A 14,863-nucleotide genomic window follows, 5' to 3' on the forward strand; every position below is an offset into this window, starting at 1 on the left:
AGACCCATGAACAAGGAGGGGGCAGGGAAAGAGATGCAGGGCCCCTTCCTAATTTCAAAAACTACCACAGCGTAGACATGTTTCAAAATTGACTAAAGACACCATTTGCTGATGCTTTAGTGTGGAATAGGGAGCAAAGACAGAAGCACCTGCCCAAGAGACATTAACAGCATGAAAAGTAGGAGAGTCACTGTCCACCAAATAATAATTAAGGGATATGAACTGCATGAAGAGAGGGAGCAGGTTCAAGCCAAAGAGAATATACATGAGCACAAAGCAGAAAGAAAGAGGACACTTGGGGCTGGATAACTATTAGGGCTGTGCTCATACACGCCAAATCCAGCACTTTGGATAGACACCAAAACAATTCAGGGGCCAGTCCAAATTCGTAATCAGGATTTAAATCCTTCACCCCCACCATTATTTAGCCCTCTGTTCGCCAGCTATTGAGCAGGGAATTCAACCTTGCTGGGTGTTGCTTCGCCACATTTCATGAAGGGAACATGCTAATGAAGCAGAACCTGCCTGCCTCCCCACCCAATTATGACAGTCTCAAATTGCTCCAAGTGAGTCAACTTGACCAGGGGTGTCTCAAACCAATCTGGCCAGAGCCTAGATCTGCCCAGATGTGTTCAGGATTTAGTCAAATGTAAGTGTAGCTTTACAAATGTGCTAGCAGTATTACTACTGCTGCACCACCAGGAGGGTACAACCCGCATGGAAACTCAGAAGGCCTCTATCTCAATTAGTTGTGATACAGTAAGTACAGGCAGTGACCATTTTGCATGGGCGTTCCATTCCTGGCCTCCACACGTCAGTGGAGCATCTCTTGCCCTCTTCCAGGTCCAAAAGGACCCACGCACTTGCAGTCGCATGTTAACTGGTCAAGCGCAAAACTGGACTATCTCACTGTAGCAGTGCAGGGGACAGCATGTGCAAATCAAGTCTCACTGCCACTACTTTTCATAAATTAGCCATTTGTGATGCAAAATGATAGCTCTGAGGACTACCTAGTGTAGAGATTAATGGTGCTATCGGAAAGCCTCTCTGAACATGCACTTTCATTGACAGCATACATTCAAAGGGTAGATATGCCAACTAAAATGAGATTACAAACTAGCAGTAAATAAGCCTTGGGTGTAATCAGAGCATGCACCATTCAAAATTGAAAACCAGCTGTATAATCAAATTCAATCTGTTGTTCTATAATCAGCTAACATATATACATGCTCATGGTTGCCTAAGACCTGGAACCACCACCAAGAGTTGCATCATTTCCATTTTGAGTTGCATCCAACACTGTCTCTGCACCCACAGAATGGACTTCCACTCACATAAAGCAAGTTCAGTCCTCCCTGTACCAACAAAATCTGATTTGGATGTTCCAGAGAATGAGGAGACGGGGTGCAGCACTGCAGGGGAAAGGCCGAGGCCCAATGAGCAAACCCAAGTCTCCCATAAAGCTGTGTTTTGCCTTTTGTGATTAGCACATCTTTTACAGTTCTTGTAAAGCAATGCTTGAGACACATGAATATTTGTAACTCTTCCTTTTAATTTATTCCAGAAATGCAAATAAAAGGCTGACATTCAATGGTGTCCACCCACCAGCAGATTTCCCATCCCCACTGCAGCTCCCCATGCTCCCAAAATCTCCTTCGGTGTTGGGGACACTCCAGAACAGATTTGGAGGCGGTGAGGGCTGCAGTGGGAAGAGGAAATGCATGTCTTGCTGCACAAGTAGAAATGCACTTGTACAACATTGGATGTGGTGTAGAAACAGCTGAGATAGCTACTAGGATGACAAATAAACAGTGGGGGGAAAGGAGTATATTATTTATGGTATACAGTTTGTCCCCCACAAGGAGTGTTACACACGTGTTCCTGTCATACCACAAAATGTGCATAGGATTTCAGTCTAAATTTTCTAAAATTATTGGATAGAATATTGTCAGCAGTCAATTATTGTGTCATGAAAAACCACAGAGGATACACAAAATTGCAACAAAAAGCTTAAGGTGAGGATTAGTAACAAAGAACTAAAGCTTCTAAATACTGAATGCAGTGAATGTAGAATAAAATAAGCAGAAATTCATAGACCCAGAGACACTTTCTGATCAGCTACATGTCTCTATTGCTTTTTCCACTTTTTCTTATGGTATCTCAGCGGGGGAAAGCTGCACTTGCCTGATCACTTCTGAGGACATATTATTTTTTAAATGTACATACAGGCCTAAGTAACGAACAGAACACTACTTCTCACCTGGATATGTTATGTAGTTAACACAGTAATTCTCTCTCCACTTTTAAAAATAGACCAAAAGATGCAGGCTGCACTTTTATTTTTGGAAAAGCATGCATAAAGGGAAGTCGATATCTTGAGCAGTAAATGTCATCAAAGAACCCTACATTTTTTTTACAAATGTTTCCATGGTATGTATGCTCAGCATACAGCAAGAACTGCAAACCCACAACACTTGTATAAGTGTCATTTAGTGTCAAATGCACACACTTTAGCACTTACATTTGATTTTTAGCAGCTTGTCTCTGCGCTTTCCGCTCTTTCCTCTTTTGATCAGGTGGCTTTGCAAAAACTATTTCTATATTTTCTCCTTCTAAATCTTTTCCGTTCATTCCTTCCATTGCCTGTGGAGAATAGTTTTGAAATGAATATTGGCAATAAATTCTTCCAAAAACGTATTTTTTTAAATAATATGCAAAGAACGCAGACAATATGAATAGTAAGAGATGTTGAGTAGTAGTAAGAGATCTACCACTGGTAGATATGTAGGGCATATAAGCCCACCTCCTGTCCACTAGAGGCCCTGTCTGAGGTCCTTTGATTTTTCCAATGTGTAGGTTTTCAAAAATACTCCTTGCAACCCATGAGGGCTTGAAACCAGATCTGCAAAAAGATCTGTGCTGCAAAGCAAACACTTGAAATTAAAGCAGCTACACATTCCCACAAAATAGGTTGCAAGGTAAAGTTGTTCAAAGTAAAAACAAAGAGAATAGGGAATTGTATGAGCAAAGAGAACAAAATGTAATTCTTCAGCTTTCAAATACTGAGATGACCAAAATTGGAAACTGCGTTTTCCCCTATGACAATTCTATTTTTATTTCGGGGGGGAGGGTAGAAATGTAAATGATTGCATTTGGTGTCATGATTAAGTTTAGAAAACTTCAGGTATATTTAGCCACTCTAACTCCTACTTGGACATGCAACACTTCATTTGCAAATATAAGGGTCCCATTCATGAAACAGACAAGAGATGCAGCAGGGGTTCTCAATGAAGAAATGCGATTTAACCAATTCCTCCTTCCTACTACAAGCCTCATGTCACTTCCTACACTGTTCAGGGGTCTCCTAGACCTCCAGAGTGGCTTTTCAGGGGAAAGGCGTAAATGCCCAGGTTGGAGGTTTCTGTAAATGGAATTCCACTCATGAAAACTCTGGACTCAGCTGTTTCTGCACTGTGCACAAGGGTTTTAGAATAGACTCTGGCTTAAAAATGAGCAGATCAGTGAACTAAACAGCCTGCATTCTATCCTTATTTTTAAAAGAGTATAGGACAAGGTAAGCACAGGAGAAGCAATGATTTTTCTACTTGGAGAGACAGACAGCAAAAATGAGCACCAAACTTCTCAGAACATTAACAGCCAACTGCTGTATTCATATCACTTTAGAGCCCAAAACTACAGCACAAAGCTTTAAGCATTTTATAACACAAATGTTTTACCTAAACATGTGACTTAAAAATAATTTGATCATGTAGCAGTAGCTGCACTGTTAATCAAAACCTACCTTTACAGCACCATCACGTTCATCAAAATGGATAAAAGCGTAATCTTTTAGCTTTTTCACTCGCTCCAGCTTTCCAAACTGACTAAAGGCCTTTTCTAGTATCTCCTCTGTGACTGAATTTGCAAGGTTCCGCACAAATAACACTTTCACCTAAAATAAAGCAACAAGGGTTAATTCAGACTACAATTTTGTTTCATTCTTTGAAATACCGGCATTTGCCAAGAGCACTTGGGATGTGCCGTTGAGTTGTATCAAACACTGCAAAAGCAACTTCCAGTCACCCAACAGGACCTTCATCCTTTTCTCATGCACACCCAAAATCTAGTCCTGTGGGTTCCCCTTAACTCTCAGAAGGTTTCGAAAGGGTTCAAGGGGATGCAGACAAGGAAGATCAAAGTTCTGTTGTGCACATTCTGGATCTCAACATTTACAAATTCCTATTATAAAGAATTCAGACAACATATTTCCCTAAAAGCTATATTACTACTACTATTATTATTATTATTATTATTATTATTATTATTAACAACAACAACTCCATCCACAATTTTTTTCAAAGATGCTTATAGCTGGAAAAAAAGCCTACTAGCTCCGAATGTATACTCATTCTTCCAATGTCACTTGGGATATGTAAGAGTGATGGTATGTTGTTGCAAGTCCCAACACCCAAGTCCCTGGTTAGCTGCTGGAACATTAAAGGTACTGACATAGTTTCAGCATAGAAAGGCATCTGACTCCTGCCTAGAGCAGTCATCTGTCCCAGCAATGCACATTCACTATTCCCCCAGACTTTTACCTAATGTGGAAATGAAACCCAATGCCAGTAAATGATAATAAAGGATCCCAGTGATGAGACTTGGTGATTGCAGTGATGGGACTTGGGTGATTTGAAGCCATCACCTACAACAATGGGGATACTAAGACTGGACAAAAATGAAGGCAGAACTTGTATTGACAAAATGTAATGAGATAATGCAGTAAAGTTCTGTCCCTATCCTAACTGAAACTAGTTTTGTCATACTAGTCTGATAAATGCTGGTCATGCAAACATGAACAGGGCATCGGATTGAAATATGTCTCCTCCTCAGTTATGAGCCAAGTAAGCTTCAAGTTAACAACCCACAATTTGTATAAAAATTATTAAAAGCAGTGAAAATTCATATTATGATCCCATTTGCAAATTTTGTGTCATTCACCTGTTGTGTCACATGTTCACCTGTTGAGTTATCAGCTTTATATAGTTTGGTTGAAGATTTAAGTAAACTTTTGAGGCTTTCACAAATGTTCTTGCTCTGAGTGCAGAACAAGCCATTCAAGTTACTACAAGAAAATCATATCACAAGCATTATTCCTTCTACAGCATTTGCAGTGTTTGAAACTCCCATTGTTGTAGGTGCATTTTGCAACAGGGAACTTCATTAGGGCAAGCAATTTCTAAGCTCTGAGCTCAGTACTGCGCCTAAGATTTCAGAGTAAAACTACAAAGTGGAAGGAAAGGAGGACCTTTTTCTGCCTCCCCACTTCCAGCAACTGTTTGAAGACTGGAGAAGAGACCCTCTTAAGAATATTAGGGGGGTGGGCAGGGGCAGGGGAAAGACTAGACCATGTGAAAAATGAATATATTTTAGCTGCAGTTCATTCATTTTCAGCTTTGCATTCTTCTTATAAAAAAGTGCGCCTTCCGTTGTTGCACCCATAACCTAGGTTTAAGGTGTTGTTTAGCTCTTAGCTTTCATATCTCAGTTTCTAACACTGAGCATTTGCCATATGATACAGATTTAACAAAATAATCATAACTTTCAGCTTGCTATAACTTTTTTTTAAAAAGTATCACTGTTATCTTTTACCTTTGCCATGACTTCAGGATCTGGATCTTCTATAGGATCAGCCCATTCAACTGTTACCACATTACCCCAGACTTTCACTTTTCCGCTCATTAGCCTACGCCTGGCTTGTGCTGCAGTTTTATGATCTTCATATTCAAGGAAACAAAAGCCTCTATTCTTTTTTTTGTCATCAGGTTGGTGATACAATATTACATCTGTGAGACCCTCTGAAATTGAAGCCAATCACATGCGTTTAGTTAAGCAGTCATACAAATTTATTAAAAAAAGAAGTAAAACTGTGACAATTAGACTTTTTACCCTAATATAATACAGTGGACTATTAGATTTGCTAAAATTCCCCAGTAAAATTTTTATATACCGTATTTTTTCGTGTATAACACGTCCCTGTGTAAAAGATGTGTATAATTTTTGGGAACTCCAAATTAAGAAAATGGGGGGAGCTTGCCCAGTGTATAAGACGAGCCCCAATTTTTAACCTAATTTTTAAATTAAAAAACCTAGTCTTATACATGGAAACATACAGTAGCTTATCTTCTGATCCTTTCCCCCACATATACCATGGCACTAGCTGAAAACCAACAGAGAAAATTTAATTTACTCCCCATCAAAAGTACTTTTCTAGAAAGAAAGTCTGAACTGAACAAGAAAAGACTGCATATGTACAACACTTGCCTCTAATTTGGGGCTAGATATTTGACCAGTCAAATATTTTCAGCAACTGACCAGTATAGTATGTCTCTACTGAATGTCATGAATATTCCATGACATCGTAACAGCTTGGCTTCGTTTGCCCTTTATTTTATCTTAACACAGTATAGTGTGTTAACATAAAATAAAGGGCAAACGAAGCCAAGCTGTTACGATCTCATGGAATGCTCATGAATATTCTAAATGATTGACAACGAGATCTAGCAGAACTGAGCAAAATTACTCCTTTAATAATTTCTTCCAAACAGTCAAACTTACTGAATAAGAGGCTTTGGGTAAAACCTCCCTCAAGCAATGTATGACACAAGGATAGGCCACAGTCCCAGCTCATCTCTTTTTTACTGTCAAGAATATTCCTTATGATCTCAGTTTACAATGTCATCATCATTCAACATCAGCCGAAAGATGGTGAAAAAATTCATCACTGATCACTTGAATTATTTCCTTTTAAATTCACACACCCAAGATACCAAGTAGCTTACCTGTTACTTTGCTAAATTCTTCAACTATCTGCTCCTTTGTTTTACTCTTAGGGATAGAGCCAACAAAGAGCCTATTATTGGCAACGGAGATACATACACCAATATGTTTTCCAGAGCGGATTTCATGATTGTTATACTAGAAGAAAGAAAGTAATATAGGGTAGGTAATCCAAAAGTGCTTATGCTTTTCCTTGTTTGCAAACTTTGAACTTTTACTTCTTTGCAGAAATATCACTCAATACAGAGTAGTATTTTTTTCAAAAGAGGAGCAAGTGCTTCAAGTACAGTGGTACCTCGGGTTAAGAACCTAATTCATTCTGGAGGTCCGTTCTTAACGTGAAACTGTTCTTAACATGAAGTACCACTTTAGCTAATGGGGCCTTCCACTGCCACCGTGCCGTCGGAGCTCGATTTCTGTTCTCATCCTGAAGCAAAGTTCTTAACCCAAGCTACTATTTCTAGGTTAGCGGAGTCTGTAACCTGAAGTACCACTGTATTGGGAGTGCACCATTTTCAGCAGCGTGGCTTCTAACCATATGATAATGCAGTTACGTGGGCCACTAAATAGATGGTTCTATATGGCCCTGGGTTGCTTCCACCTACCTGATTAAAAGTAACTGGACACAGTATCAACGAACTGTATTGAGGCACTTTAAAGACTGACAATTTTATTATGGGATTTTATTATCATGGGCCTTGGTTCATAAAAGTTTACGCTATAATAATATTATATTTTTTAAAAAATTGCCACAATAATGGGGTTTTTCTTGCGGCAACAAAATAACCTAGGTACCCTGTAAATGAGTACACTATGCTTGTCAGCTGTGTGGACACCACACACACACATGAATCCTGGAAACTGTAGCTTACCCCTCACACAGCTACAATTCCTAGCACCCTTAAACTACAGCTCTTAAGATTATTTGGGGGAAATGATCTTCAAAGACACCTTGGGTTAAACCCTATGTGTTGCTCTAATCCTAGATCAGAGAAAAGCAGCAACAGTGGTACCTGAGCACAACTATTCTCTGCCTTTCATCTCCTCATACACAAAATGTTGCTTAGTTTCAAAGAAACCAACTACAGCCTGCATTGCAGCAGGATCCTCTCCCACTGGAAACACACATCAATATAAAGTGGAGTAGAAGGCATCCTTATCATACTTCAGTAATTGTACAAGCCATCTCACTCTGTGAGGAAAAGTTAAGCCTAAGACTACCTATGGAGCTACTTGGCTTTTGCTAAGTGTCCCACTGTTCTTGTTTTGACTATGAGCAAAGGATGACCTTGTCAATCTCTCTCCCCAGATACTGCTCCCCTTGACCCTTTATGGCAGTGCTCATTCCCTGAATTACAAGTCAGAGACCAAGGATATGCTATAATCCTCAAGTAGAAAAGCAAAAGAGGGAACAGAGACCATGGAGAACGATCCCTCATTTTAAGTAGAGTGGGACAATTAGATTACTTTAATATCAAATTAAGCCACTTGAAGGCACTGCACACTATACCAATTTAGTGTACCATGTAACACTACAGTACATTCAACATTAGAGACCATAACCAAAATTTTAATTACGGGTGTGGAACTTTAAGCTAAAGAAATGGTACTTCATAAGCCCAGTCACTAGCCTGGATCTTTTTCAAGCAAGTAAGACAGAAATCTTTTGTAAAATGGTAGGCAGCTAGTTTTCTTTCAGGTCAAGGGTTATGCTTCTTAGCCTTTAAAAATAACTTGTTCAAAATCCTGCTCTTCATGCAATAATTCCATTTCCCCCACATCTATGATATTCTAACATATAGCCACTAATAGAAGATATTGTACAATATGAGCTCACTTAACCCAAGACATAATTCCAGGTACACATGTGTAAGACTGCACTGTAAGCATTTCCATTTCTGCTATCCTTGACGCTCACAGGGATGGAAGAAAAAAAAGAACAAACAGCATATAACATAACAAACTGAATACATAAGTTAAAGGAACTCTTAGAACTGCTTAACTAAAAGAGGTTCTGGAGGTCACGAGACCTAAACAATTCTAATCTATACATCATGATGTACACCATAGAGTATACTTTCAGCCACTGCCAGGGATTTAGATAAAGGGGTGCTTTTAGATAAAGGGGTGATCCTAAAAGAATGCAGTAAGAAAAATCTTACCAGTTTAACAGCTTCCTGAGCTGCCTCTTTGTTACAAAAAGTGACAAAAGCGTATCCTCTGTTTAAGCCTGTCAGAGGGTCCATCATTAAGCGAAGATCCCATATAGGCCCTGCTTTCTCAAATAATGGAACCAGTTCATCCTCAAATAAGTCCCTTGGAATCTTACCCACAAATATCTGTAACAAAAAACATATTTTAAAAAGGATCACACATACGGGTAGCAAGGACACACCACCCCATCATAAAATGTGCTGCTTACCTCAGTGCCAACAGAAGGCTGTTGTCCTGAGTAGACACACTCTGGGGGAGGACCACCATATTTTCTTTGTCCAGTAGTCACATCAAGTGTGTAACCCGTTCTCTCCAAAAGTGCCTTCAAATTTAAGTTTAGAGTTTTAAATAAAGTCTAACTGTTTACCAAGTAATTAAACGGTCTAATTAAAATAGGAAAATGAGACAAATGTTTGCAATGAAATAATCTTTGACACTTATGTTTTAAGAGCGACTTGCATTCCCTCAGCTTTGAGTATGTCTGAGTATATACTAATTTTGAGCAAATTTGATGTTTGCTTTGATTTTTGCACAAAAACACACCCTTCTGAAAAAACCTATTGTACATTTCAATCCTAAATCCTGTGTGCAAAGCTTCTCAAAGTCAGTTTTGCTTCCTTCGCCAGGTGCCTTCTGTTTGCATAGGCAGCTGTTATGCCAAGAATCCTACACTTATCCCACCAAATGAAGGCCTGTTTGTGCCTCACTGCAGGGCAGTAGTTCTCAAACTTTTTTCTCTGGGCCACTTTCAGAATTAAAATTTGCTTGCACCACCCTGAATTTTGTATTGATAAGAAATACATGGGGAAACTGAAATAAACAACTCCTAGCAGTGTTTGATTTATAAAACAGAACACAACTACTTTATAATGTGATCACTGGACACCCATAAAGTATAAAACAACGCAGCTGTATAAGAACATTAATCATTCCCAAATATAATACTGATTATCCTTGAATCTTCCCATCACACTTGCCACACCAGTGTGGCGCACCACACCCTGTGAGAACCACTACTGTAGGACATCAGCAGCCTTCTCTTGGCCATACACAGAGCCTGCTTCAATTGAGAATAGGTGTGCCCTCTGAATTTGGAGAGCATGCTAGAAGTGAAGCATGGAGAGACCTCAAGTTTAAAAGAATACGCCTAATAAAACATAGCATGCCTAGTAGAGCAACAGCACAATAAGCTTGGAAATGTCCAGGTCACTTTTTATGGAAGGCCACTCCTCCCCCTCCTCCAAATTGTATGATGAATTAGCATAAACATGCATGCTTCAATCAACACTAAGCCTGCCCTACAGTCCTGGGGACATGCATACTTCAGTTTGACTAAAGAGATTAAATACTGCTCAGTATTTCATTAGCTCTTTGTGAATGAAATAATGGATAAAATGTATTGGAATTCCAGTACTGAGTACTCAAAAAACAAAAGCAAGCAAGCCATGGAGAAATATATGTACTGTGTGCAAATGCTACATTCAATTGCTTTTCTACAATTTCTGTACTTGATTGTTGTGGGCTTTCACACAATAAAAAGTTACTCTATCAAAAGATATAATTTCTCATGGTAGAATAAGCTGAAGTATTTGCGGTATACTTCAATAGTCATGAAGCACTTCCAGTGTCTTTCCAGTGTCAGGCTGTACTAAACTTCCAACTGCTGGCTGATACAATTTAATCTCAAATTACAGTGCCAATAGTGATGATTCATGACCCGTCTATATAAAAACAGATGTGAATGTATATCTATTAAAAGCAAGAAAGAGAAAGCCTACAAATCATGATGCCAATATTAAATGTATAGACTGGGTACAAAAACTGCCATTCTATAACAATTTGTGGCATAGTGCTAGTGACACGAATCAGATGTCAGAGGTACTTTCACAATTGCACCCTGCTAACATATCCCTCTCCAGAATGTAGAACAGGACCTGTATCCAGAGACTTTTTCCAAGAGTAAAATATGGACAAATACTGTGCAGAGGAATCTAAATAAGGGTAAGCTGCTCTTATAGAAATGTCAACTGGCAAGCACCAATGAAGGGATGACCAAGAAAAATATTGTTAAAAAAATACTTCAACACAAATCATTCTTATACAACCACAGACATTAGCACTAAAGGCATAAGCATACCGGCCTATAATAAAACATACCTTGATTTTTGCCTCATCTGGTCCTTTGCTAGAATCTGCCACTTTGGTCCCTTGTTTTTCTCGCTGTCTATATGTCTTCATGACGCCACATAAAAAGGCACTTTTGTTCTAAAAAGATTACACAAATAACGTGTAAGGGCTGAATTTTAAATCAATCATCCTGACTTGTTCAAGTTTTTCACATGTGCTAGTACAAACTGTAGTACTATCAAGGAACAGAAATGCCACTATAGTAGTACATTACCTGAACATGTGAGAGATCACTGTCTTTAAACTGCTGAAGCACTGCCAATGCACCTTCTTCATTAAATTCCTTTAAAGCTTCAATAGCTCTTTCATCTAAATCACTGTGAGCAACTAGCCCTAGAAAAAGAAATATTATATTCTAGCATTTTTAGTTATTTCATTTCAGAAGCAGATCCACTGATCAGAGGCCCATTTCAGGATTTCCCCTTTACTTAAAAAGTTGCTTTAATCTACAAATGTACTGTAATACATAGGCTGATATTTGTTAAGTTTTGACAAACTCTGAAAAGTCATAATTTTGCATAAACAGTTGACTCAACTTAGCAGTGATTCTCAGTACTTTTTCTGCCTCTTAAGGAAACTGTTTAAAAAGACTAAAGCACTCAAACAATTCTATTGGTCTCCAAAACTGAGCTTCAGAACATGACTGAAAACACAGTAGCCTTTGCACCCACAGGTTCAAACATTAAATCAGGTATCCTCCAGAAGAGATGCTTATGATTACTGCCTCACTTACTACACAGTGCTCCAAAGACAAATATAATCCACTATGAAGTCTTCCTACTGCCTGAAGTACAACTGCAATCCCCTACCACCACCCATTCACTCAGTACCACAGACTAACCTACAGCAGCATAAATGCCACATTATCATTTATCATCCAAACACTTGCTAAGAAGACTGCAGTCCCCATCTTTGGGTTTTTGGTTTTTGTTTGGAAACCACAAAAAGTTGCTATTTTAGCCCAAAGCAAGGAAAAGTCCAATAGAAAATATTGAAAATGTGACTTTGCAAGTTTTACATCTTACCTGCAACGTAAATTTCATCTAGTTTTTCAGCAACTTTCTGTGGTAAACCAGCATCAAGCAATGTCTGGAAATGCTCAGAATGGGTAACTGCAGCAGAAGTATCCATCGGCTCTTCAGTACCATTCCCATTAACATGTTCAGAAGCCATGTTTCCAGATATCTGTTCAAACGCAATAAGCATCATAATTAAGCTATAAACCTTAAAGCCGAACTATTGGTGTATCAGTCAATACATGCAGCTACCTGCTAGGGACTCGCAGAGTGTAAGCCGTTTTCCCTACTACTTTTGCAATCAGAAAGCACGCAAGGCTTTTTCAAGAGAAAGACTAATAGTGCAAAGGCATACCCTATAACCAAAGCCTAGCGAGGATATTAAGATTTTATTGCAGATTTTACACAATCCAGCCGAACTCTCTAGCTCACCTCCCTTCTCTATCTCTCTAAAACGCCCTAAGCAGCTCTTGGAGAAGTTAGAAATGGAACAAGAAGCAAAAGGCGCGGAAGAACGTGCAGCCACCAACGCGCGACACAGCCACTGCCATTCCCTGCTGCTTTTACCCGAATCGCTTCATTCAACCCTTCGCACCTCTCGCGAAATCCCGTTCCGCTGCCTACGCTACAGCTTCTTCCCGCCTCTTTGACAGGGCCTAAAAGCAACCAGGCGAAAGGAACAAAGCGCTTCCCAGTCCGCACCCAGCCCAAGCGGCGGCAGCCGCCATATGTCCGCTGGAAACACGTGCTCGGCGCGTTCAAATGTCTTACAACTTCCTCCAGCGACCAACTTCCCTCCACCCCACCCCACCACCCCCTCGCGGAAAAGCAGCCTGTCCCTCCTCCTCCTCCTCTTTTCCCTCCGGGAGAAGAATTGCAACACCCTGGGCCCGATTTCGCCATGTGGAAAGAACGGGGGGGGGCGGACAAAAATGACTGCTTTCCCATGGCTTTCCTCCTCCCCCCGGGTAAAAACACGCACGCACAGAATCAAGACCCTCCCTCCCTTCTTCCCACCATGCTTCTTCCAACTCGAGCGTTGGAAAGACACGGATCCCAGGCTCCGGCCCGTTACGTGACACGAGGCACGCGGCAAAACCCCACCACCACCATTGAAAAAAGAAGTCGTCCCGCAGCCACATTGGCATCGGCTGCGGCTGCCTGCCCTGCTCCTTCCAGCCTTCCCACCATGTCCCACCCCACCCCGGAGGCGCCTCGTGGCCAATGAATGGCGCTGCCGCCTGGACAATGAGGCAGCTGGAGCCCCTCGCGGGAGGGAGAGGGGGGGCGAGCAGGGAGGGCTTCCCCTCGTTCCCCTCCACATCGTGCGGCCTAGCGGCACCCGCCGTCCAGCGTGGCTAAGTACCGGGAGAAGCTGCGCGGGACAGGGCCGCCGCCGCCGGCCTCTTTTGTTTATCCAAGCTCCCACCCCGCCGGAACCGGCCGGGCGGCAGGCTGCCCCCCGCTCTTCCTCCGTTTTCCACGGGCTCCCGGCCCGCTCCTCCCGGGGAGAACCTTCTCTTCGGGCCCCTTCTTTCTCTCCACCCCCCATAGCCATCCCCCCCCGCCGACTCCCCCTCTCCCCTCCCTTCTCCACAGCGCCTGACGAGCCCCGGTGGCTGCTGACCTGTGTGGGGCGAGCGGCTGGCGGCGGCGGCGGCGGCGGGGGAGGGACGATGAGCGGCGCGCGAAAGGGCTCCGGAGAGGGAGGGGTGGCGCGGGCGGGGGGCGCGGTTGCGGAGCTGCCCCTTCTCCGCTCCCTCAGCGTGTCCTGAGAATGTGGCAGGAGCCTGCGTAAAATGGCGGCCGCTCGAGCGCTCACGCCGCTGCTGGCACCAACCAACCCCAGCCCCCTTCCACTCGGCTCAGGCAGGGCGGGGAGAAGCCAGGAGGAGGGAGGGAGGGAGGAGGAGGCGCCGCCGCCGCCGTGTGAGGGAGAGAGAGAACGCGCGCGCGCTGGCGCAGCCCCAACGCCGGGGTCTCCCGAGCAGATCCACAAGGGTTATCGCCCCGCCCGCTAACTTTGGCAAAGCTAGATTCTTAGGCAAGGCGGCGGACCAATGGGAGGCCGCGCATGCGCCCACGGCAGCCAGACGGTGGCTGGCGGTCCTCGGCACGCTGTAACGTTGCGGAAGGCGAGAGAAAAGAACGTTCCGTGCGCTGCTGCCCGCCTCCCTTGCGCGCGCGCCCCCTGCCCTGCAGCCGCCGCCCGCTCTTTCGGCGACTCCTAATTAGCGCTACGGGAAACTCGCGCACGTTCAAGAACTGAGGGAACTTTCGCGTTCTGAACGTGCCGTAGTTATTTCGGATTGTCACGGCTATTGCAATAAACTTCTTGACGATTACAGTAGTGCAATGTTGCATTTACGCTTCATTACGTTGTTTAATTTTTGCGTATACTGTGTATTAGATATATATTTAGTTTGTGGGGTTTTTTAAAAGTTCGGTGTAAAGTCGTTGGGGGAACCTGGATGTGTACCAGAAGTTGCTGTGGACATAACAGCGAAACTCGGCATTCCATTTAAAAAAATAATAATTGCACACACTATCATAGCCTAGCAAAGCTTGGTACTATTCAATTTAAAATTAGTAACAGTAGTAGCAGTAAC

The 14,863-nt window shown here is 42.2% G+C and overlaps 1 protein-coding gene across 12 annotated transcripts in view; it reads right to left on the reverse strand.

The window, feature by feature from the left end:
* The window catches only part of SYNCRIP (synaptotagmin binding cytoplasmic RNA interacting protein), a 20,220-nt gene extending 5,937 nt beyond the window's left edge, over positions 1-14,283 (reverse strand). For 5 of the 12 annotated variants that reach the window (XM_083730362.1, XM_083730360.1, XM_083730358.1 and 2 more), the window contains exons 1-10: positions 13,882-14,265; positions 12,264-12,423; positions 11,453-11,571; positions 11,209-11,316; positions 9,260-9,373; positions 9,000-9,176; positions 6,840-6,975; positions 5,650-5,855; positions 3,803-3,952; positions 2,522-2,643 (exon numbers count right to left, since the gene is read on the reverse strand). In XM_083730362.1, coding sequence (XP_083586488.1) covers positions 2,522-2,643; positions 3,803-3,952; positions 5,650-5,855; positions 6,840-6,975; positions 9,000-9,176; positions 9,260-9,373; positions 11,209-11,316; positions 11,453-11,571; positions 12,264-12,411 — 1,280 coding nt within the window. In that variant the 5' untranslated portion in view covers positions 12,412-12,423; positions 13,882-14,265. Of the gene's footprint in view, positions 1-2,521; positions 2,644-3,802; positions 3,953-5,649; positions 5,856-6,839; positions 6,976-8,999; positions 9,177-9,259; positions 9,374-11,208; positions 11,317-11,452; positions 11,572-12,263; positions 12,424-12,849; positions 12,993-13,881 lie in introns of those variants that run through there. The other 7 variants (XM_083730354.1, XM_083730363.1, XM_083730361.1 and 4 more) reach the window with 6 other exon arrangements.
* Positions 14,284-14,863: the final 580 nt, after the last annotated feature.

This window comes from Podarcis gaigeae (genome assembly GCF_964106915.1).
Source record: "Podarcis gaigeae genome assembly, chromosome: 3".
Classification (NCBI taxonomy): Eukaryota; Metazoa; Chordata; class Lepidosauria; order Squamata; family Lacertidae; genus Podarcis; species Podarcis gaigeae.